At 39.3% G+C, this 23,456-nt stretch overlaps 1 protein-coding gene across 7 annotated transcripts in view; it reads right to left on the reverse strand.

Moving 5' to 3' along the window:
- Window positions 1-23,456, reverse strand: part of PACS2 (phosphofurin acidic cluster sorting protein 2) — a 298,609-nt gene that overhangs the window by 80,755 nt on the left and 194,398 nt on the right. For all 7 annotated transcript variants that reach the window (XM_043985957.1, XM_043985954.1, XM_043985953.1 and 4 more), the window contains exon 12: window positions 13,615-13,751. In XM_043985957.1, coding sequence (XP_043841892.1) covers window positions 13,615-13,751 — 137 coding nt within the window. The remainder of the gene's footprint in view (window positions 1-13,614; window positions 13,752-23,456) is intronic.

Here is a 23,456-nt window from a genome sequence, read left to right on the forward strand (position 1 = left end):
GTAGGTAAGGCTTTTAATGTAGAAAAAACATGACCTCACAAAACTGATGAACTTATTAAAATGCCAAGTAATTATATATTAGCTCTACAAGAGAATCATAGACAATGAAGACAGAAATGTCAATAAAACCACTACTATTATTACATCTACAATGTAATGAAAAGGCAACCTGCTTATTACCAGATATAATTTCTGATAGAAATTCTCATAGATATTTTGATAGATCATAGCAAAAAGAAAAAGAACAACAAAATATTAGGGTCATCTTGAACTTAGTTTACTTACATTGGTTCAAAGTATGTAAGGTCAGATAGACAGGCTTTAAAAGGCTTCCCAGAAAAAGTGGATGAAATTTGAGATAAGCATATCAAATAGGATAGTAGTTTTTGAGAACACACTCGAACACTTTGGCAATCTGTAATTTTGTCAGCACAAGTACTCCCCTCACTAATGCAGACTGTAATCCCAGTATAATTTAGTAGATGATTTTTGATAGTTGCTGTGGCTGAACAATTCACCAGTCTAGTTGACTGTAATCACTCTAGTGATGGAGCCTTTCTCAATTTAGTTAGCTTGGTTCTTATGCTTTTCCAGCTTGGAAGAACCTATTAAGAGTTTAATCTTTGTGCACATAATTTTGAAGACTCCCAGGGTCACCTACATATTATTGTAAGGTTTTACTAGAATAAAATGTCCATATAAATTATATTAGATAGAAATTATATTAGATTATATAATTATATAAGATAGAAATAGTGCTGATTAATTTTCAATGGGTCAAAACTCACTCAAATATATATTCATACATAGCGTTCCAATTTAAGTATATGTGCTGCTGAAGCAAGCACTATCTTTATATATGTATATGTATATTTGGGGCATACATGCACATATGCACATGTAATAGTAACCAGTGAAAGTAGTCCAAGAAAACAATGCTGAAATTCCACATTTGCTTAAAAAATGCTGGTTTACAATAGGACTACAGAGAGTATTTTATCAAAGATAAAAAAAAAATTCAGAGACAAAAAACAAAGGAAAAACAGTGATTTCTCAGGATAGAAAAATGTCAACAATTAAGTCCCAAGGAATCAGTACAGAGGCCAGTGTTTTTAAAATATTTTTCGTGGAATTAAAGATTTAAACATTTTATTTAAAATTTATAAGACCTTTCCTCATGAAATCCAAGCTTCTATATCATTACCTGTGTGGAAATTTATTTTGATTTGGGGTGAGATTAGAAAGCCTTAGGCCCTCAGGGTCTCTTCTGTGTGGAAGGTGCTGGTGCCCCTCTCCCTCTGCTTCAGCTGAGCCAAAAAGCCCCGTGGGCTGGTACAACACTCCAGGTCAGACAGCTGGGGAAAAAAAGCCCCCAGCTCCCTCCAACCTGAGCGGAGCTATCCGAAAGATCCCAGATAGCCTGTGCTGAGGCACGGGATGCTCGAGCATCGCCGCAGCCCTGGCTAGCGGATTAGCTTGGTGTGTGGGGTGCAAGAAGCCCCGAGATTTGAGTGGAGAGAAGAAAAGGTATATATAGACCTGGGGGTTAGACTCAGGGGGTGGAGAAGAGGTCAAGAGGCTGCTGACAGACGGCAAAGGTTGGAGAAGACAGACAGGGGGCTACAAGGACGCAGGAGAAGACGAGAAGGACTAGGAGCAGAGAAAAGAGAGGCCGAAGGGCAGACTGATGGAGCAGACAGACAGACAGAAGGTCGGTGAGAGAGAAACACAGGGGTTCAACTGTGGCAGTAAGGAGAGGAAAGTTAGAAGCAGGGGGATTTACAAAGTGAAAGGGGCTTGGAGTTAGAATAAAGGACCTGTGTGCCCTGAGGCAAGAGGTGGCTAAGGCCCTTATTGTATTGAAAATTTCCAGGGGCAGCAGGTGAAAGCACCCAGCAGTCAGGTTGTACATTTTATTTCCCTGTATTCTTAATTTTAAATAGTATCTCATAAATAAACGCTGCTTCGATTAGTTAAGAGGCTTCTTAATCCTTTGCTTATCAATTTTGGGAGTGGAGCAGTGTGGTGGAACTTTATAAATAGCCCACATTAAATTAACAGCAGTCAGATAGCCAGCTATTCAACAGTCCCAGAATTAGTACCCTAGTCAGATTAGCCCCCAAATTAGCCCGAGTTAGTTAAAATATTTCTACATTTTAATGGAGACCACAATGGGACTTATGGCCCAGTTATAATTTCTCTAAACTTACCATTTTTTATATACTCATAATTTTTCATAAGTACAGTTATTATAATTTTTCCAGGTTAGTTATAGTTGTTCATAATTATTTTTTTTACACCTGATCTTTTAGTACTTTAAGGATCTATAATTTAACCATTATGGGTTCTCCTTCTAATCCATAAAGATAACTCAATAGACAGTACTTAGGAGTAGCTATGGCTGAAAAATTCATCACTATATGGGGAGAACATTCTACAAACTTTGATAGGCTAATGCTTTCCCAGAAACAGCTACAAGAAAGTATTCCACAGAAAAGAGGTATAGTTTGTTGCTGTGTCCATACTTAAAGCCTTTCTATTCTGATAGGACTTTCCAGAGCTTGTGCTCTACTGGTATGTTTGGAGAATAAAGAGTTTTCCCACACTATGATGAGACATTTGGAATAGACTTTAGTGAAAGCACCATCAGATTAACTTTTCTTTTTTCTTTTTTCCTGAGGCAATTGGGGTTAAGTGACTTGCCCAGGGTCACACAGCTAGTAAGTGTTAAGTGTCTGAGGCCGCATTTGAACTCGGGTCCTCCTGACTCCAGGGCTGGTACTCTATCCACTGTGCCACCTAGTTGCCCCAAGATTAACTTTCTTAAAACTGATATTATTAAATCTACTCCTTAAAAGAATAATATGTCTTCTAATTTTGGGAATATTGTACTAATATTAACATTTATATTTGAGCTGTTTTGTTGTTTCTCTATAATGACTTTATTCACATTTTCAGTCACTGATTTTTTGGATGCTTTCCTTAAACCATATCACCTAATAGAAGTATTCAGATACCATAACTTGTTCAGTCATTATTCAGTGCTTGAGCACAGATTTTTTCATACCTTTCTGTTATTACATATAATGCTAAAATGAGTATTTTAATATATAGTTGTCTTTTTTCCTGTTAATAACATCTTTGAAATACAGTCACACAAGAAGTCAGATTCAGAATGGAACAAACATTAAATTTTTTTTGGTCTTAATTCTAAGACAGTGAATTTACTTTTAATATGATATGATTGAGATTCTCTTCTGTCTTATTATGAAGTTATCTTCATTCATAATTATGAAAGAATTCTCATTTTCCCTGTTTGCTTTTAATGTTTTTTTTCTATTTAAATCCTTTCTTTATTTAGAATTTTTTTTTTTCTTTGCAACAAACTTTTGTTTTATTTTTTCCAGTTACACGTAAGGGTAGTTTTCAACATTCATTTTCATAAGATTTAGAGTTCCAAATTTTTCTCCCTCCCTCACTTTCCTCCCCCCTCCATAAGACATCAACCAGGATATATATGTACAATCCACAAGTACTCTCTTTATCAGTTCTTTCTATGGGGGTGGATAATAGGCTTCATCATTAGTCCCTTGGGATTGTCTTGGATCATTGTACTGCTGAGAGTAGTTAAGTCATTCACAATTGCTCATAGAACAATACTGCTGTCACTATGCACAATGTCTTCCCAGTTCTGCTCACTTCACTATACATCAGTTCACATGAGTCTTTCCAGGTTTTTCTGGGACCATCCTGTTTGTCATTTCCTATAGTTTTTTAGTTGATTTTGTAACAACTGGAATAACGCCACCTGCTGGAGACTTACTGTAGAAGAGTTCCGCCCATGAAGCGAAGGTCTTTGAGGGCAAGACCAGGAGTCTTTTCTTTGGCGTCAGGAAGTGACGCGGGCTAGTGGGAGGAGGAAGGAAGAGACTGGCGCTCAGTCTCATGCTCTTGCCTTTGGACTCTGGTGGAGAGTGGAGCTAGAAATGTGCTCTCCCTTTAATAGATAGGAATCCAGGCCTTTCTCTCTCTTTACCAAATTCTTATTCTCCTTAATAAATGCTTAAAAGTCTAACTCTTGCTAAAGCTTATAATTTGTTGGCGACCACTCATTAGATATTTTAGACAGTTTAGCTAGAATTTTAGCCCTTAACAATTCCCTAGGATTCTCTAAGTATACCATCATATCATCTGCAAAGAGTGAAAGTTTTGTTTCCTCTTTGCCTATTCTAATTCCTTTAATTCCTTTTTCTTCTCTTTAATTCCTTTTCTTCTCTAGAGTTAACATTTCTAGTACACTATTAAACAACAGAGGTGATAATGGACATCCCTGTTTCACCCCTAATCTTATTGGGAAGGCCTCTAACTTATCCCCATTACATATAATGTTTGCTGATGGTTTTAGGTAGATACTCATTATTTTAAGGAAATCTCCACCTATTCCTATACTCTGTAGTGTTTTTAATAGGAATAAGTGTTGTATTTTGTCAAAAACTTTCTCTGCATCTACTGAGATAATCATGTGATTTTGGTTAGTTTTGTTATTGATGTGTTTGATGATGTTGAACCAGCCTTGAATTTCTGGAATAAATCCCATCTGGTCATAGTGTATTATCTTGGTGATCACTTGCTGTAATCTCCTTGCTAATATTTAAGATTTTTGCATTGATATTTGCTAGGGAAATTGGTCTATAATTTTCTTTCCCTGTTTTGGCTCTGCCTGGTTTAGGTATCAACACCATATTTCTGTCATAAAAGGAATTTGGTAGAACTCCTTCTTCACCTATTTTTCCAAATAATTTGTATAGTATTGGAATTAATTCTTCTTTAAATGTTGGGTACAATTCACCTGTAAACCCATTTGGCCCTGGAGATTTTTTTCTTAGAGAGTTCATTGATGGCTTGTTCAATTTCTTTTCTAAAATGGGCCTATTTAAGCATTTAATTTCCCCTTCAGTTAACCTGGGCAATTTGTATTTTTGTAAATATTTATCCACTTCAGTTAGATTGTCAAATTTATTGGCATAGAGTTGGGCAAAATAGCTCCTGGGGGCAGCTAGGTGGAGCAGTGGATAAAGCACAGGCCCTGGATTCAGGAGTACCTGAGTTCAAATCTGGCCTCAGACACTTGACACTTACTAGCTTTGTGACCCTGGGCAAGTCACTTAAACCTCACTGCCCTGCAAAAACAAACAAATAAACAAAAAAATAGCTCCTAATTATTGCTTTAATGTCCACTTCATTGGTGGTAAATTCACCCCTTTCATTTTTTTTTTTGCCTTTTTTTAAAATGGGGCATTGCTCAGGGTCACACAGCTGGTAAGTGTCAAGTGTCTGAGGCTGGATTTGAGCTCAGTTCCTTCTGAATCTAGGGCCCGTACTCTATCCACTGTGCCACCTGGCTGCCCCACCCCTTTCATTTTTGATACTGGTAATTTAGTTTTCTTCGTTCTTTTTTTTAAATCAAATTAACCAATGGTTTATCTATTTTTTTTCACAAAACAAGCTCAGTTTTATTAATTCTATGGTTTTCTTGCTTTCAATTTTATTAATTTCTCCTTTAATTTTCAAAATTTCTAATTTAGTATTTAATTGGGGGATTTAAAATTTTTTTTTCTAGCTTTTTTAGTTGCATGTCCAATTCATTGATCTCCTCCTTTTTTTATTCATGTAAGCATTTAGAGATATAAAATTTTCCCAAACACTGCTTTGGTTGCATCCCATAGCATTTTGGTATGTTGTCTCATTATTGTCATTCTCTTGGATGAAGTTATTGGTTGTTTCTATGTTTTGTTGTTTGACCCACTCATTCCTTAGGATGAGATTGTTTAGTTTCCAGTTAATTTTCAGTCTACCTTTCCATGGCTCTTTATTATATGTAATTTTTAATGCATCTGAGAAGGATGCATTTACTATTTCTGCCTTTCTACATTTGACTATGAGGTTTTGGTGCCCTAATACATGGTCAATTTTTTAATATGTTCCATGTACTGCTGAGAAAAAGGTATATTCCTTTCCATCCCCATTCAATTTTCTCCAGACATCTATCATATCTAACTTTTTTTTTTTAAAGTGAGGCAATTGGGGTTAAGTGACTTGCCCAGGGTCACACAGCTAGTAAGTGTTAAGTGTCTGAGGCCGGGTTTGAACCCAGGTACTCCTGACTCCAGGGCCGGTGCTCTATCCACTGCGCCACCTAGCTGCCCCATATCTAACTTTTCTAATATTCTATTCACCTCTTTAATTTCTTTCTTATTTATTTTGTAATTAGATTTATCTAACTCTGAGAGGGGAAGGTTCAGATCTTCCACTAATATAGTTCTGCTATTTCCTTTTGTAACTCATTTAACTTCTCCTCTAAGAATTTGGATGCTATACCACTTGGTTTATACATGTTCAATATTGATATTACTTCATTATTTATTGTACTTCTTAACAAGATATAGTTTCCTTCCTTATCGCTCTTTTTTTTTAAAGCAACAGACATTTATTTTATTTTTTCCAGTTACATGTAAGAGTAGTTTTCAACATTCATTTTCATAAGATTTAGAGTTCCAAATTTTTCTCTCTCCCTCCCCCCATCACAAGATCGCAACTGTGTTATATATGTAAAATCCACAAGTGTTATTTTTATCAGTTCTTTCTATGGGGGTGAATAGTAAGCTTCCTCATCAGTTCCTTGGGATTGTCTTGGATCATTGCATTGCTGAGAGCAGTTAAAATGATTCACATTTGCTCAGTGAACAATACTGCTGTCACTATGCACAATGTCCTCCCAGCTCTGCTCACTTCACTATACATCGATGTTCATTAGTCTTTCCAGGTTTTTCTGGGATCATCCTGTTTGTCATTTCCTATAGCACAAGACCATTCCACCACAATCATATAGTGCAGCTTCTTCCATCATTCCTCAATTGATGGACATTCTCTTGATTCTCAATTCTTAGCCTCCACAAAGAGTTGCTATAAATATCTTTTGTACAATCTTCCCCCCTTTTCTCTTTTTCATGATTACTATTATTAACTGTTTCCCTTCCATCCTATTCCCTTCCCTATGATATTTATTTTATTATCCATCTTCTTTCATCCTATTGATGTGGGATAGAATTTTGGGGTTCAACTGATTGTGAGTTGTCCCAAAAGAATTACAAGACTCAGTGACTCAGTTTCCCAAGTTTTATTGCAATACTGTGGGTGACCACAGGGCGAGAACCAGAATATTGGAAAGGTATCTCTCAAATAAGGAAAGGAAAGACAGTTATATTTATAGTATGGATAAACTGATTATCAGTCTCATTATAATAATCTCCACCTTGGGGAGGTACAGGGGAGGGCCTGCCATTCTCATTATAATATTATCCACCTAGGGGTGTTACAAGGGAGGGCTTATCCTAATTTGGAGTTGCGGGGGTCCTGAGCCAACCCCTGAGGTGGGTACCTTTTTCAGTGGAGGTGTGTTTTGGGGGTTTACACGTCATAAGGTGAATCTGGGGACAAATTTGGCCTTTTCTGCGGATGTCACTTTCTGATTCCCATGGCTAATTTCAAAACATATTCATTTTTCATTAGAATTTCTATAGGTTGTCTTTTTCCTTTATTGTTATTTTGACCTGACACTTTCTGTTCTGTTATGGATATTGATCACTATGGGTATGAGAACCTAACATAAGTTATCCATTAACTGGGATCTGACTCCCTTTTAGAGCTAATATCTGTATTATAGCTTAGGTCTTATATTTTTCTATTAACCCTTTTTTGCCTCCTACATCACTATCACTCTTCAAAAGGTATTTGCTTCTATCTGCCCCCTCCCCCAATCTGCCCTTCCTTCTTTTGCCCCTCTCTCTTGATCCCCTTTCCTGCCTATTTTCCTACAGGGTTAGAGAGATTACTCCACCATTGAGTGTGTACCATTGAGTGTGTACATTATTCCCTTCTTGAGTCAATTCTGATGAGTGTTAGGCCCATTTACTGCCCAGATTAAATAGATTACTCCACACAGTTGGGTGTGTATGTTAATCCCTCCTTGAGGCAACTCTAATGAGTTTGAGGTCTTTGAGCCTTTTCTGGTGAGTGTAAAATTCATTTACTGCCCTGTTCTTCCCCCATCTCTTCCCCCACTCCACAACCTTTTTCCTGTTTCTTTCATGTAGGATTTCACCTCTGCCCTTCCCCCTCCCCCAGTGCATTCCCCTCACCCCTCAATTCAACCCTAAGGATGTCATCATGGGGCAGCTAGGTGACACAGTGGACAAAGCACCACCCCTGGACAAGGGGGGATCCCAGCCAAAACCCAGCCTCAGACACAAGACAGTCACCCACTGTATGACCCCAGGTATGTCCCCCAACTCCAATTTTTTATAGTTCTCTAGGGTCTTGTATTTGAAAGTCAAATTTGCCATTCAGTTCAGGTCTTTTCATCACAAATATCTGAAAGTCTTCTTTTTCATTGAAGTCCCATTTTTTCCTCTGAAAGATTTCATCAGTTTTGCTGGGTAGGTTATTCTTGGTTGTAATCTCAATTCCTTTGCCCTCTGGAATATCACGTTCCATGTCCTCTGGTCCTTTAATGTAGAAGCTGCTAGATCTTGTGCTATCCTGACTGGGGCTCCACAGGACTTGAATTCTTTCTTTTGGGCAGCTTGCAATATTTTCTCCTTGGCCTAAGAGCTCTGGAATTTGGCTATAATATTCCTGGGAGTTTTCCTTTTGGGATCTCTTTCTGGAGGTGATCAGTGGATTCTTTCAATTTCTACTTTAGCTGCTTCTTCTAGAATTTCAGGGCAATTTTCCCTGAGACTATCTTGGAAGATGATGTCTAAGTTCTTTCCTTGATCATGGTTTTCAGGCAGACCAATAATTTTCAAATGATCTCTCCTGGACCTATTTTCCAGGTCAGCAGTTTTTCCCAGAAGGTATTTCACATTGCCCTCTATTTTTTTATTCATTTGGATTTGCTTTATTGTGTTTTGGTTTCTCATAAAGTCACTAGCTTCCATTTGTTCAATCCTAATTCTTAGGCAATGATTTTTCAGAGAGCTTTTCCATTTGGCTTTTCAAGGTGTTGATTTTTTTCTCAGGCCTTTCCTGCATTAACCTCATTTCTCTTTCCATTTTTCCCTCTACCTCTCTAATCTTATCTTCAGAGTCCTTTTTGAGGGCCTCTATGGCCTGAGACCAATTCATATTTTTCTTGGAAGCTTTAGATATAGGGGCCCTGATGTTGACATCTTCCTCTGAGGGTGGACCTTGGTTCTCCTGGACCTATTTTCCAGGTCAGCAGTTTTTCCCAGAAGAGATTTTTCACATTGCCCTCTATTTTTTTATTCATTTGGATTTGCTTTATTGTGTCTTGGTTTCTCATAAAGTCACTGGCTTCCATTTGTTCAATCCTCTTTCTTAGGCAATTATTTTCATCAGAGAGCTTTTGTACCTCCTTTTCCACTTGGCCAATTTGACTTTTCAAGCTGTTAACATTTTTCTCATGTCTTTCCTGCATCACCCTCATTTCTCTTTCCATTTTTTCCTCTACCTCTCTAACTTTATCCTCAAAGTCCTTTTTGAGCACCTCTATGGCCTGAGACCAATTAATATTTTTCTTGGAAGCTTTAGATATAGGGGCCCTGATGTTGACATCTTCCTCTGAGGGTGGACCTTGGTCTTCCTTGTTATTGAAGAAACTTTCTATGGTCCTCACCTTTCTCTGTTTGCTCATCTTGCCTTTCTTTTACTTGACTTTTAGTTCCTTAAAGTGGGGCACTGTTTCCAGGCTACTCTATCCCAAGCTTCAGAAGTCCCAGGTGGTATGATTTAAGGAGGATCAGGTTCTTCACTCACCCGGGCTGTTCCCTGGTCTGTAGATGACCCCAGACCAACTTGCCAATCAACCAGCTTTGTGTGTTGTGGTTGTCAGCTCCAACAAGCCTTTGCCCCTCCCCCACCTGGGTCACTGCTACTCAAGCCTACCTCCTGGTTCCCAGTAGGGGTGAAAAACCCAAGTTCTGTCTCAGCACCAGCATAGACCCCTGTAGTCTCCCCCCTGCCCAGGGCTCAGCCCACTCACCAGACTGTGAGCTTAGTTCCACTTGACACTGACACTTCAGCTGATTCAGAGGCTCTGGGGGGTCTCCTTCTCTGGTGAGGCCTTCCTGGGACTGGATCTGTGTCAGGGTGACTGTGGGGTTGGGTTCCACTCCTGTATCAGCACAGCATCTCCCTCCTTCTGACTTTCCAAGCCGTTCTTTTTTAGAAGATGATTTCAGCACATTCTTCTGTGAGTTTTACTGCTCCAGGCATTTTCCTACGGCTTTATTTGGATGTTTTTTGGAGTGATTGTGTCATGAGTTCGAGAGCTCACTGTCTTTCCTCTGCCATCTTGGCTCCCCCTTATCTCTTTTAATTAGATCTATTTTTGCTTTTGCTTTATCTGCTTTGGTTGAAGTGTAATATATTCTGCTCCAGCTTTTAACCTTTACTCTGAGTATATCTGTCTGCTTCCAATGTGTTTCTTGTAAACAACATATTGTACGATTCTGTTTTTTAATCCACTCTTCTGTCTGCTTCCATTTTATAGTAGAGTTGATCCTGGACTTCTGTGGGCGGAGCCAAGATGGGAGAGAAGCCAGGAAGCTGCCTGAGCTTTCCTGTTTCCCTCAAAAACAACATTAAATCAAGCCTCTAAACAGATTCTGGAACTACAGAACATACACAAAGAGAGACACAATCCTCCTACTTGAGATGATTTAGAAGATTTCAGGAAAGGTCAGTCTCACCTTGGGGAAAGGGGAGGGCAGCTCAGGCAACTCACCGGCAGCTTGACACAGCTGCAGCTCAACACTGTTGAGAGTGGGGCAGATGAGAGTGGTAAGAAGCTTGCAACAGTGACCTCTATGCCCCAGGAGCTGACTTCATCTTTATAAGTTTAAAAATAGACTACAATATGAGTAAGAAACAAAAAAAGACCTTTACCATTGACAGCTTCTATGGTGAACAGAAATACCAACATTCAAACTCAAATGAGTTTGTCAAAATGACTACCAGTGAAGACTCAAGTGGGAAGATGATCTTGTCTCAAGACCAAAAAGCCTTCTTTGAAGAGCTCAAAAAGGCTTTTAAAAACCAAATGAGAGAGATAGAAGAAAAAATGCAAAAATAAATTAGAGAAATGAGAGTTACTCTGGAAAAAGAAGCACAAAAATTGACTGAAGAAAACAATTCCTTAAAAAATACAATAGGCAGGGCAGCTAGGTGGCACAGTGGATAGAGCACCGGCCCTGGAGTCAGGAGTACCTGAGTTCAAATCTGGCCTCAGACATTTAACATTTACTAGCTGTGTGACCCTGGGGGCACTTAACTCTAATTGCCTCACTATCAAAAAACAAAAATCAATGGGCCAAATGGGAGAAAATATTGGCCAAATGGAAAAGGAGTGCAAAAGCTTACTGAGGAAAATAATGCCTTACAAATCAAAATTGGGCTGATGAAAGTTAACAACTCCATGAGACACCAAGAATCCATCAAGCAGAATCAAAAGAGTGAAAAAATAGAAGAAAATGTGAAATACCTCATTGGAAAGAGAACTGATCTGGAAAATAGATACAGGAGAAATAAATCTGAGAATTGTTGGACTACCTGAAAGCCATGATCAGAAAAAGAGTCTAGACACTATATTGTAGGAGATTATCAATAAGAACTGCCCTCTCATTGAAAGAATCTACCAATCACTTCCTGAAAGAGACCCCAAAAGGAAAACTCCAAGGAATATTGTAACCAAACTCCAGAATTATCAGGTGAAGGAGAAAATATTCTAAGTAGCCAGAAAGAAACCATTTAAATATCATGGAGCCACAGTCAGGATTGGACAGGACCTGGCAGCTTCAACATTAAAGGATCACAGGGCTTAGAATATGATATTCTGGAAGGCAAAGGAATTTGGATTACAACCAACAATTAACTACCCAGCAAAACAGATCATTCTCTTTCAGGGGAAAAATGGACATTCAATGAAATAGGGGACTTCCAAGATTTCCTGGGGAAAAAAAAAAAAGACCAGAACTGAATAGGAAATTTGATCTCCAAATACAAGACTCAAGAGAAGTATAAAGAGGTAAACAAGGGACTGTGGGGGGAAGGGAAAGGTTTTTCAATGAAGTTAAACTGTTTATATCCCTATGAAGAAGGATAATACTTTTAACTCTTGGGATCTTTATCTCTATTAAGGTATTGTTTTGTGATAAAATAATGGGATTTTACAGTTATTAAATTGACTTTGATGTGATGATATAAAGAAACTTAAGGGGAAGAATAAAAGAAGACTAGGGGGAGAAGGATAGGAAGGGGGGGGGTGGAATGGGGTTAATTACATCACATAAAGAGGCAGAAAAAGAACCTATTACAATAGAGGGAAAGAAGGGAGGGGTGAGCATTGTTTTAACCTTACTCTTATCAGATTTGGTTCAGGGAGGGAATAACATACACGCTCATTTGTATAAAGAAACTTAGCTTACTCTTTTTTTTTTTTAAAGGGCACCTTTATTTTAGTGTCTGAGGCCAGATTTGAACTCTGGTCCTCCTGAATTCAGGGCCAGTGCTCTATCCACTGCGCCACCTAGCTGCCCCCAGCTTACTCTTTAAGGAAGCAAAAGAGGAAGGGGAAAAGGGTGGTATTGATAGAAGGGAGGGCAGAAGCAGGGGGCAAAAGGGGAAAAAAAGGAAGGGCAGCTGATAAAAGGGAGGGCAGATTGAAGGAGGCAGTGGTCAGAAAGAAAACAACTCGTCAGGAGGAATAAATAGGGTGAAAGAAGGGGAAAAAAAGAGTACAAACAAAGGGGAAAAGAGGATGGAGAGAAATAAACAGTAATCTTAGCTGTGAATGTGAATGGGATGAACTCTCCCATAAAACAGAAGCAAATAGCAGAGTGGATTAAAAATCAGAATCCTACAATATGCTGTTTACAAGAAACACATTTAAAGCAGAGAGATACACAGAGAGTAAAGGTAAAAGGTTCGAGCAGAATACATTATGCTTCAGCTGAAGTCTTTTTTTTTTTGGTGGGGCAATGAGGGTTAAGTGACTTGCTCAGGATCACACAGCTAGTAAGTATCAAGTGTCTAAGGCCGGGTTTGAACCCAGGTCCTTCTGAATCCAGGGCTGGTGCTTTATCCACTGCACCACCTAGCTGCTCCTCTTTCCTATTCTTTTTTCCCCTCTTTTCCTATGGCTTATTTTTGCCTACTTCAAAAGTTTTTCTTCATCTCAAGCTGTGAAAACCTCTTCAATTGAATACCACAAAGCATCATTATCAGCACCATCATAAACAGCTATGTTTTGGATGCTATTTCTAGATGACATGGGAACTTCCTCCCAGGTGGGGCCAAATATGCTGTCTTCAAGTCACAACAATGATAAAAAAAAAATCCAACACATCTAACACAAAATGAGTCAAACAGTAGCTCAACTGAAGTAAAATGATACAAATCAGTATTATGTACAGTCGTTGTAGATGTCAGATAAAAGTTTCTATGTTGAGTTTTTTATTATCATTGCATACATTTCTACCATGGGGGTGGATTTGCACAATAGGCACTGTCATGAATGGTAATTAGAGATGTTACCTGGTAGAAGGAATAATCAAAGACTCTGTCTTGGTAATCTTCCCGCTTGGTGGAAGCTTCTCAATGAACACATCCAGTGTGGAAAGCTCAGTTTCTTGGCTATCTTCTTGCTGATTGGCCTCTTGTGGTAGCAGATTCTGGCATAAAGAAAAATCATCCTTAAATATCACTAGCTTACACCTTTTTACTCATAAAGGTATACTAGATTCTTTCTCTTCTCTCTTTGTGTCTCTTTGTTTCTTTCTGTCACACACAGAGACACAAGCAGACACACTTTTTAGCCAACCAGTCCAAAACTAAATCAATAGTTAGTTGGGTTAGAGAGGTTTACATGACTTAAAAAGCTATCCTTTTATTTATCCTTTAACAAAATCTGATGCCTTAAGTAACTAAGAATTATATAAACACCTAGTTTGGCAGGAGAATTGCCTTATCAAATACAGGATTAAGGTAGCAAAATCTGAAGAAATTGATTCAAAAGAGTTATCAGGATATATACTGTGCAATAGGCAGAGAGACAATATGAAAATCTGTACTATATCCACTGAAGAGCAGGCAGATGCATAGATTACCAAACACTTAAGGAAGCCAATAGATAGGGGCAGCTAGGTGGCACAGTGGATAGAGCACTGGGCCCTGGAGTCAGGAGTACCTGAGTTCAAATCCAGCCTCAGACACTTAACACTTACTAGCAAGCTGTTCGTGGAAGCTTTTTATAGATCTGGAACAGAGGCAGTCCTTACACACTGCTTCAAGGTGATTGGTTGGCGTCATCCAAATCCATTGTCTTTGAAGGTGTTCTCATGTTGAGTTCACCGTCTAGTTTCTGAGAACAATACCTTCTTAAGGGATAGCCAGGTGTGATTACAATCCAATTAACTTGAAGTAGGCTTAATCAGCAGTCAATCACTCTCACTTGATTCAATCAGTATAGATTAATCTCCAGGTGGGTCTTTGAAGTATCTGCTAAATCCCATTATTTCATCACAAGTTTCATAAAATTCATCAGTTATCCCTGCTTATTAGGCTACTTCATAGAGAATGTGACCAAAATTCCCTTTGTGAAGGCAGAAAGAACATTTACACATCTAAAGAAAGTCATAAGGATCCTTCCAGTTCAACTTGATCTCTGGATTGTTCTACCATTTCATTCTCTACCTTACTTCCCAAGACCCTCCCAATTTGCTTTTATACTATCTTTTCATATTAGAATGACTTCTTTTCCCAATCTAATCCAATAAATATTTATTAAGTTCCTATGTGCTAGCATAACACTGTACTAAGTGTTGGAAATATAATTAATAAAAAGACAGTCCCTGCTCTGAAGGAGCTTACAATGTAAAGGCGGTACAGACAACAGACAAAAAGAGGCAGAAAAGTGGGGCATGGAAAGCAGGGGACACAGTGGGGTACCAGCATGGGGGTATCTTGTGCAATGGAGTTGAAACCAGGCAGAGCAGCAGATGCGAAGAAGAGTGAGTTGAACATCTAGTTTCTGCCCTCTTTAAGGAAAGGGACTGGAAGGAGTTTGGTACTCTGCCCTTTAGCCATATGATCAGAGGGGAGTGGAGGCTAAGGAACATAGTGCCAGTTAAGGTTTGAATTAGCAGCATGGTGAGAAGGTTGTAAGTGATGAGCTAATCCTGGGAGGGGCATCTTGTTCCCTGGAGTTGGAAAGTCAGAGAAGCAAGTAAAAAGTGCCCACTTTCTTCTCTACATTTTTGTTTATATGGTATTCCAAAACTGGAATGCATTCCTGTGCTAGGTCACAGCCAGGTCTATATACATTAATTATCTGGGTTTGATTAGGCTCTATGATGCAGACAGGCTGGGGAGTAAATAGGACTTTAAGACACCTAGGAATCAGGGAATGCTCATGTACAGTAGCAAAGTAGGCAGCCAGAGCATAAGTTTCTTTGTTTAATGACTAACTAAATGCTTTGGCATGGGTGACATGGTCCCAGGAATTCCCATTAGCATAGAAAAAGCACCCATTAAGAAAGCCTAGCAGATTTTCCTGGAGGATGCTTTCCAAACTTAGAATATAAAAAATTTGTTTGGCAGGAGAACTGTCTAATCTAATAGATGGAATAGGTGGGAAAATCCAAGAAAAGTGAATTTTAAAAGGTGACTGGGATACATAGCTCTGTAAGAGGGTGAACATCAAAGTGGCAATCTATATTATTCTCAAGATTCTCAACTCTAGGCAGGACACATTTGTCATCACCTGTCTCTGAGGGGAAAAAAGGGAGACCAAAGGAAGGCCTTGGTGTTGATCAGTCATCAACATCTATACTTACCCTATGTGTCTGACAACTGCATCTTTACTAGCAAAATAAACCTTTCCCAACATTTTGCTTGTGTAAGGTAACAATCATTTACATTACTCTGATACCTTAGGTTAGAATGGCTGTGCAGCCAAGCATCATTTTTGGTGTATCTAACAAGAGGCATAAAAATGATTTCTGCTCCAAGCAAGGAGAAAGCAAGGGCAAAAATTTGACCCCCTGATTATGATACATCAGCTTATGGCACTATGTCTAAAGAGATGAAGGGTGATTTTTAGAAGAATCCCACTAATGGAAATGTCCAGCAAAACCTGAGAGAGAGGGGCAGCTAGGTGGTGGAGTGGGCAAAGCACCGGCCCTGGATTCAGAAGTACCTGAGTTCAAATTCAGCCTCAGACACGTGACACCTACTAGCTGTGTGACCCTGGGCAAGTCACTTAACCCCCATTGCCCCACAAAACAAAACAAACAAACAAGCAAACAAAAACCTGAGAGAGAAAAACCTCTTAGCTGTCTGAAACATGAAATTACCCCATAACCTTAGAGGGAATTCAAACAGCTTCCCCAAGTCTTTTAGAAGACAGAAAAGTCAGTGCAGTCAAGATGCCAAGAACTAAAGGAAGCATTCCAACTCTCACTTTTCATCTTGTCAACAAAGACCTAGAAAATATCAGTCTGAATTCTGACTGGGAAAGTCAAGAAAATACTTTCCCCACCTCTAGCACAAGGAGTGTTTGGGAGATGGAAAGAAAGGTCTGCAGACACTGGGAAGGGGATCTAGCCAGGAGCAGAGGAATATTCATGAGTAAATCTAGGAAAAAGGGGAAAAGAATGATGGAAAATATTTAGGCAAAGGTCAAAGGAAGGAGAAATAAAAGCACTTTTGGCATTGGGAAGATACTACAGGCCAGTGTATCAGAAAGGGGAAGTAAGTGGGGAATTTGAGAAATGGAATACAAGTCTGGCAAAGCATCCTTTATGATATGAAGGACTTCCATTACCATCTACTAGAGATCTCCTTCTCTCTGACAAATCTAGAGTAGATAATAACTTTTTGACTTGCTTAGTGGAGGAATGTTTCCTTCAAAAAGTGGTGCAACTGGGGGCAGCTAGGTGGTACAGTGGATAAATCACAGGCCCTGAATTCAGGAGGATCTGAGTTCAAATCCAGCCAAAGATACTTGATGCTAGCTGTGTGACCCTGGGCAAGTCACTTAACCCTCATTGCCCCACCAAAAAAAAAAGAAAAAGAAAAAAGAAAAAAGTGGTGGAACTAAGAAGGGTAAATTCTATTTTGGCTATGATTCACCTTAAAAAGGAGGAATTGAATGGAAAAAAAGGAAGAATTGGTTGATGGAGTAGAAATGATAAGAAATGGGGTATAATCTGATATGAATTTTAGATTTTGGGAAAGCAGATTAAAGAGTTCAGAGGAAAGATGTATAGGATCAAAGAAAGTAAATTGATACAGAGGAAGTCAATCCAGGAGATAAAAGATATTTAACAATGAAATTCATGAAAAATAGAATTTGTCTAAAGAGATTGAACTGGATGCACAAGAAATTCACCCAAATCAACTAAGATTTTAAAAGAAATATAAAGAAGATGGAAAGCAAGTCAGGTAAGAGAAAGTCCTGTAAAAATAATATTAGCAATGCTAAAGTTCAGAACAAGATGTGTCTAGCAAAAGAAGCTAAGGACAATAAAAACAGTTGTTGTTTTGTTTTGGGGAGAAAAGGGGGTATAACAAGATGGAGAGTACCTTTGCTTGTAGCAGATGGGGCAATGATAAAATGAAAATGGAGAAAAGCTAGTTAACTGCTCAACTCTTTTTGTTTTATTTTAAACAAAGAAGAATAACCTATATTATGGAAGTAATCAAAATAATATGTCCAAAAGTTTATTCCCCAAATAAGTAAGAAAATATCAGCTGTCCTTAAAATTTGTCACCTGACCCTGACAGACCATGTCATCATGTAATAAAAGAACTGGCATGTGAGACTGATTAGCATACGATATGTGAAAGATTACAGAAGAAAGAACTTCTGGCCAAGATGGCTGGGAGGAATATTACCTAGCTCCCACATATCTACTTTAGCAAACACCTGAAATTTACACCACATCAAATAATGATCAAGAAATTTAATGAGAACTAGAGAAACAGATTTATTTCATCCTAGAAATATCAGCTAGAAATACATAGATAATAGGAAAGAAGGCTACTGGCAAAGCCAGTAGTAACATAGGCAAAACAGCTCAGTCTTCCAGAAAAGAGAGGTTAGAAACACATGTGGTCTGCAAGGCTCTGTGTCTAGAGGCAGCAAGAGCAGAGAAGGCCCCAAGAAAGACCCAATTCTATAATGGAGACTGTTGGAGCAATAGTGGCCAGATTAGCCAACAGACCAGTGGCTCAGCGGCACTCGGTGCTCAGACCAGAAGAGCCCAGTTGTTCCAGGCACCTTGTCCTAAGACCTGATAGCAGACACATTATACTCTGAACCTTAGAGATCTGGGAGATATTAGTCAGTGCAAGAACCCAGTGCAAGAATGGAGGCTGAGACCAGGCAGAATCAACTCTGGCACAAACCCAATTTAGAAACTAAAGCAGGAGAGTTCAATAAACCAAAGAATATACTGACCTGGGGTGGGGTGGGGGGGGCGGGGAGAGAACTATTGCAAATCTAAAAAGCACCTTCTAACCTCTACCCAAATAGTAACTCTGTAACAACGGTAATGGTTGACTTAAAGGGAAAAATTAATTTTCTGGAAGGACTATATGAATAGATAAGCTATGGAGAGAAATATGTGATAAACAAGTCATGGAAAAATAGTTAAGAATCACTAAGCTAGGTGCTGAAATTATCTTCTAACTAAGAACAGCTTGGAAAGTCAGAAGGAGGGAGATGCTGTGCTGATACAGGAGTGGAACCCTAACCCCACAGTCACCCTGACACAGATCCAGTCCCAGGAAAGCCTCACCAGAGAAGGAGACCCCCAGAGCCTCTGAGTCAGCTGAAGCATCAATGTCATCTGGAACTAAGCTCACAGTCTGGTGAGAGGGCTGAGCCCTGGGCAGGGGGGAGACTACAGGGGTCTATGCTGGTGCTGAGACAGAACTTGGGTTTTTCACCCCTACTGGGAACCAGGAGGTAGGCTTGAGTAGCAGTGGCCCAGGTCGGGGACGGGCACAGGCTCATCAGAGCTAACAACCACAACACACAAAGCTGGTTGATTAGCAAGTTGGTCTGGGGTCATCTACAGACCAGGGAACAGGCCGGGTGAGTGAAGAACCTGATCCTCCTTAAATCATACCACCTGGGACTTCTGAAGCTTGGGATACTGCAGCCTAGAAACAGTGCCCCACTTTAAGGAGCTAAAAGTCAAGTATAAAAGAAAGGCAAGATGAGCAGACAGAGAAAGGTGAGGACCATAGAAAGTTTCTTCAGTGACAAGAAGACCAAGGTCCACCCTCAGAGGAAGATGTCAACATCAGGGCCCCTATATCTAAAGCTTCCAAGAAAAATATGAATTGGTCTCAGGCCATAGAGGCCCTCAAAAAGGACTCTGAAGATAAGATTAGAGAGGTAGAGGGAAAAATGGAAAGAGAAATGAGGTTAATGCAGGAAAGGCCTGAGAAAAAAATCAACACCTTGAAAAGCCAAATGGAAAAGCTCTCTGAAAAATCATTGCCTAAGAATTAGGATTGAACAAATGGAAGCTAGTGACTTTATGAGAAACCAAAACACAATAAAGCAAATCCAAATGAATAAAAAAATAGAGGGCAATGTGAAATACCTTCTGGGAAAAACTGCTGACCTGGAAAATAGGTCCAGGAGAGATCATTTGAAAATTATTGGTCTGCCTGAAAACCATGATCAAGGAAAGAACTTAGACATCATCTTCCAAGATAGTCTCAGGGAAAATTGCCCTGAAATTCTAGAAGAAGCAGCTAAAGTAGAAATTGAAAGAATCCACTGATCACCTCCAGAAAGAGATCCCAAAAGGAAAACTCCCAGGAATATTATAGCCAAATTCCAGAGCTCTTAGGCCAAGGAGAAAATATTGCAAGCTGCCCAAAAGAAAGAATTCAAGTCCTGTGGAGCCCCAGTCAGGATAGCACAAGATCTAGCAGCTTCTACATTAAAGGACCAGAGGACATGGAACGTGATATTCCAGAGGGCAAAGGAATTGAGATTACAACCAAGAATAACCTACCCAGCAAAACTGATGAAATCTTTCAGAGGAAAAAATGGGACTTCAATGAAAAAGAAGACTTTCAGATATTTGTGATGAAAAGACCTGAACTGAATGGCAAATTTGACTTTCAAATACAAGACCCTAGAGAACTATAAAAAATTGGAGTTGGGGGACATACCTGGGGTCATACAGTGGGTGACTGTCTTGTGTCTGAGGCTGGGTTTTGGCTGGGATCCCCCCTTGTCCAGGGGTGGTGCTTTGTCCACTGTGTCACCTAGCTGCCCCATGATGACATCCTTAGGGTTGAATTGAGGGGTGAGGGGAATGCACTGGGGGAGGGGGAAGGGCAGAGGTGAAATCCTACATGAAAGAAACAGGAAAAAGGTTGTGGAGTGGGGGAAGAGATGGGGGAAGAACAGGGCAGTAAATGAATTTTACACTCACCAGAAAAGGCTCAAAGACCTCAAACTCATTAGAGTTGCCTCAAGGAGGGATTAACATACACACCCAACTGTGTGGAGTAATCTATTTAATCTGGGCAGTAAATGGGCCTAACACTCATCAGAATTGACTCAAGAAGGGAATAATGTACACACTCAATGGTACACACTCAATGGTGGAGTAATCTCTCTAACCCTGTAGGAAAATAGGCAGGAAAGGGGATCAAGAGAGAGGGGCAAAAGAAGGAAGGGCAGATTGGGGGAGGGGGCAGACAGAAGTAAATCCCTTTTGAAGAGGATGAAAGAAGATGGATAATAGAATAAATATCATGGGGAAGGGAAGAGGATAGAAGGGAAACAATAGTAATCATGAAAAAGAAAAAAGGGGGAAAATTGTACAAAAAATATTTATAGCCACTCTTTGTGGTGGTTAAGAATTGAGAATCAAGTGAATGTCCACCAATTGACGAAGCTGTGCTATGTGATTGTGGTGGAATGGTCTTGTGCTATAGGAAGTGACCAACAGGATGATCCCAGAAAAACCTGGAAAGACTCATGAACTGATGCATAGAGAAGTGAGCAGAGCTGGGAGGACATTGTGCATAGTGACAGCAGTATTGTTCAGTGAGCAATTGTGAATGACTTAACTGCTCTCAGCAAAGAAGACAATCCCAAGGTACTAATGAGTAAGCTTACTATCCACACCTGTAGAAAGAACTGACTAAAAAAAAAGGGGGGGGGAAGCACACAGCCAGAGAGATTTTTGTGAGAAGCTTCTCAAATTGTAATCAGGGGTTCAAGTCAGGAGGAACATCCTGACACTAGCATTATAAATATTAATATATAACTTTATATAATGGGTATCTATAATAAAGCATAATAGTTTTTTACCAAAAAAAGAATCACTAAGCTACAAGAAAACTATGACCTTTTTTAAAATACCAGGACCCAAAATTTAAAAAAAATCATAAACTGGTATAATCTATACATATTTGGAAGAGAGGACAAGAATTTCCTTAGTCAGGTCACCAAAAAAATGTAGGACTAGATAATTTTTCTAATCCTCATGACTTCTCAGATTGCTCTGAAATAGGAATTATGCACTAGATTATTTAAATTCAGTTTTCTCCCACAGTCTAGATCTAAAAAGGGGCATATTAAGGTCTCCTACTATTATAGTTTTTCTATTTTTCCATGTAATGCTATTAAGTTTTTCTTTCCAATAGTTGAATGCTATGCTTATTTGGTGTGTATGATATTTAGTATTTATATTTTTGTGTGATGGCCAGAGGCCCCATGAAGGGATAATATTAAGATTGATTGGATTGACTTTGCTGATTAACTCACTTAAAGTTAACTTAATTAAAACTTCACCTACCTGAAAGTCTTGCCCTCAGAGGGTGTGTTCCCTGAAGTCTGACCTCAGCACGTTCTGCTCATGGACCACCCTCAAGTCCAGTAAATCAATAGATTTGAATGATGCCAGCAAATTAGCTTTGAGCAGTATGGAAGGGCTGCCTCTCCTCCAGACCCGCAGGATGCTTCCATACAGACATGCTCTCAGACACACTGGTGGTGGAGGACTTCCAGGAAGAAGGAAGAAGGAGGCCAGGCTGAGATTTTTTTTTCTCCTCTGGGCTACATAGGCCTTCTTAACTTTCTGAGCCATGTGTTCTCTCTTTACAAATATTTGGTGCTAAAGTTTCTAATTTATAAGTAGCAATATATTAGAAACCCCAGCTAATTTTCCCCAAATTTGGGACAGAAATAAGCCAACCACATATATTTTTAAACACCACAAACAGGGCTACTTATATTTTTTTCCACTTGCAATCCCATTTCACCCAAGAAATTTTTACATGACCCCAAGTACATAAATATATAAAACAGGTTTACAAATCAAACATTTACTGCCAAATTTTTCACAATCCCCACATTCAGTTATGTGACCCCATATGGGGTCATGATCCACAGTTTAAGAAGCTTTGGTCTAGAATACCAAGGACCCAAACAAAGTAAAAAATTGATGAATTAATCCTTAACCCCTAACATACTCAACCTCCTCCACTACCACCCACCATGATTGCTTACAACCAAACTCAACTTTTCACCCCACAACGTTCCACTGTTTCAGAGATCCAAAGAGAAATCTGCTCAGGCTGTGAAGGCATCAAGAACATTAGTGTTCTGTGCTGCAACAAAGCATGTCTAGAGAACTAAAACAGAAGGAATTGGGACAGGATATATGTAGGGCTGGGTTAGACTCCACTAAACCTTGAAGAAAGAGCCTAGCATTCACCTGGAGTCAGTTCTGTACCCCTAGAAGTCACCTGGAACACAGATCTAGGTTAGTAAACTGAATTGCCTAGCATGAGAAAAAGCTGAGACATCTTTGAAATCTAGACTCTAGGGAGACTAGCATTAAAGAGGAGAGAGTCAGACAGGGAAAATAAGAGGAAAAAAAGGCTGATATTGCTAAAGATTTCAGGAGGCAAACAATTATTTGTTTCTCAAATACCTCAGACAACAGAAGTACAAGAAGGGTAAACAAATGCAGCAACCAAGGACAACAATAGCAAAACCACAATACAGAAACCAGTAAGAGAGTTCTTCCTAAATAAACATGAGGAGAAAAGGATAAAAGCAGAATTAAAATAGATGTGATGACAAAAAAAAAATAGATGTGATGGTGGAGAAAAAGACCTAAACATCATAGATCAAACCTCATAACACCTTCCAAAAGGTGAATCAATATTTCTTGTGGTACTGAATTACAAAATGGGGGGAGGTACAAGGAGAAGAAAAAGATAAAGGGCAAATGTGATATACCCTGATCAAGTCAAAGGCTAATGATGAAGGGAAAATAGTCATATAGGAAGAAGAGAGCCCATAGGAGAATGAGTAAGAAGCAAAGGGA

The sequence above is a fragment of the Dromiciops gliroides genome, chromosome 2, assembly GCF_019393635.1.
Source record: "Dromiciops gliroides isolate mDroGli1 chromosome 2, mDroGli1.pri, whole genome shotgun sequence".
Lineage (NCBI taxonomy): Eukaryota > Metazoa > Chordata > Mammalia > Microbiotheria > Microbiotheriidae > Dromiciops > Dromiciops gliroides.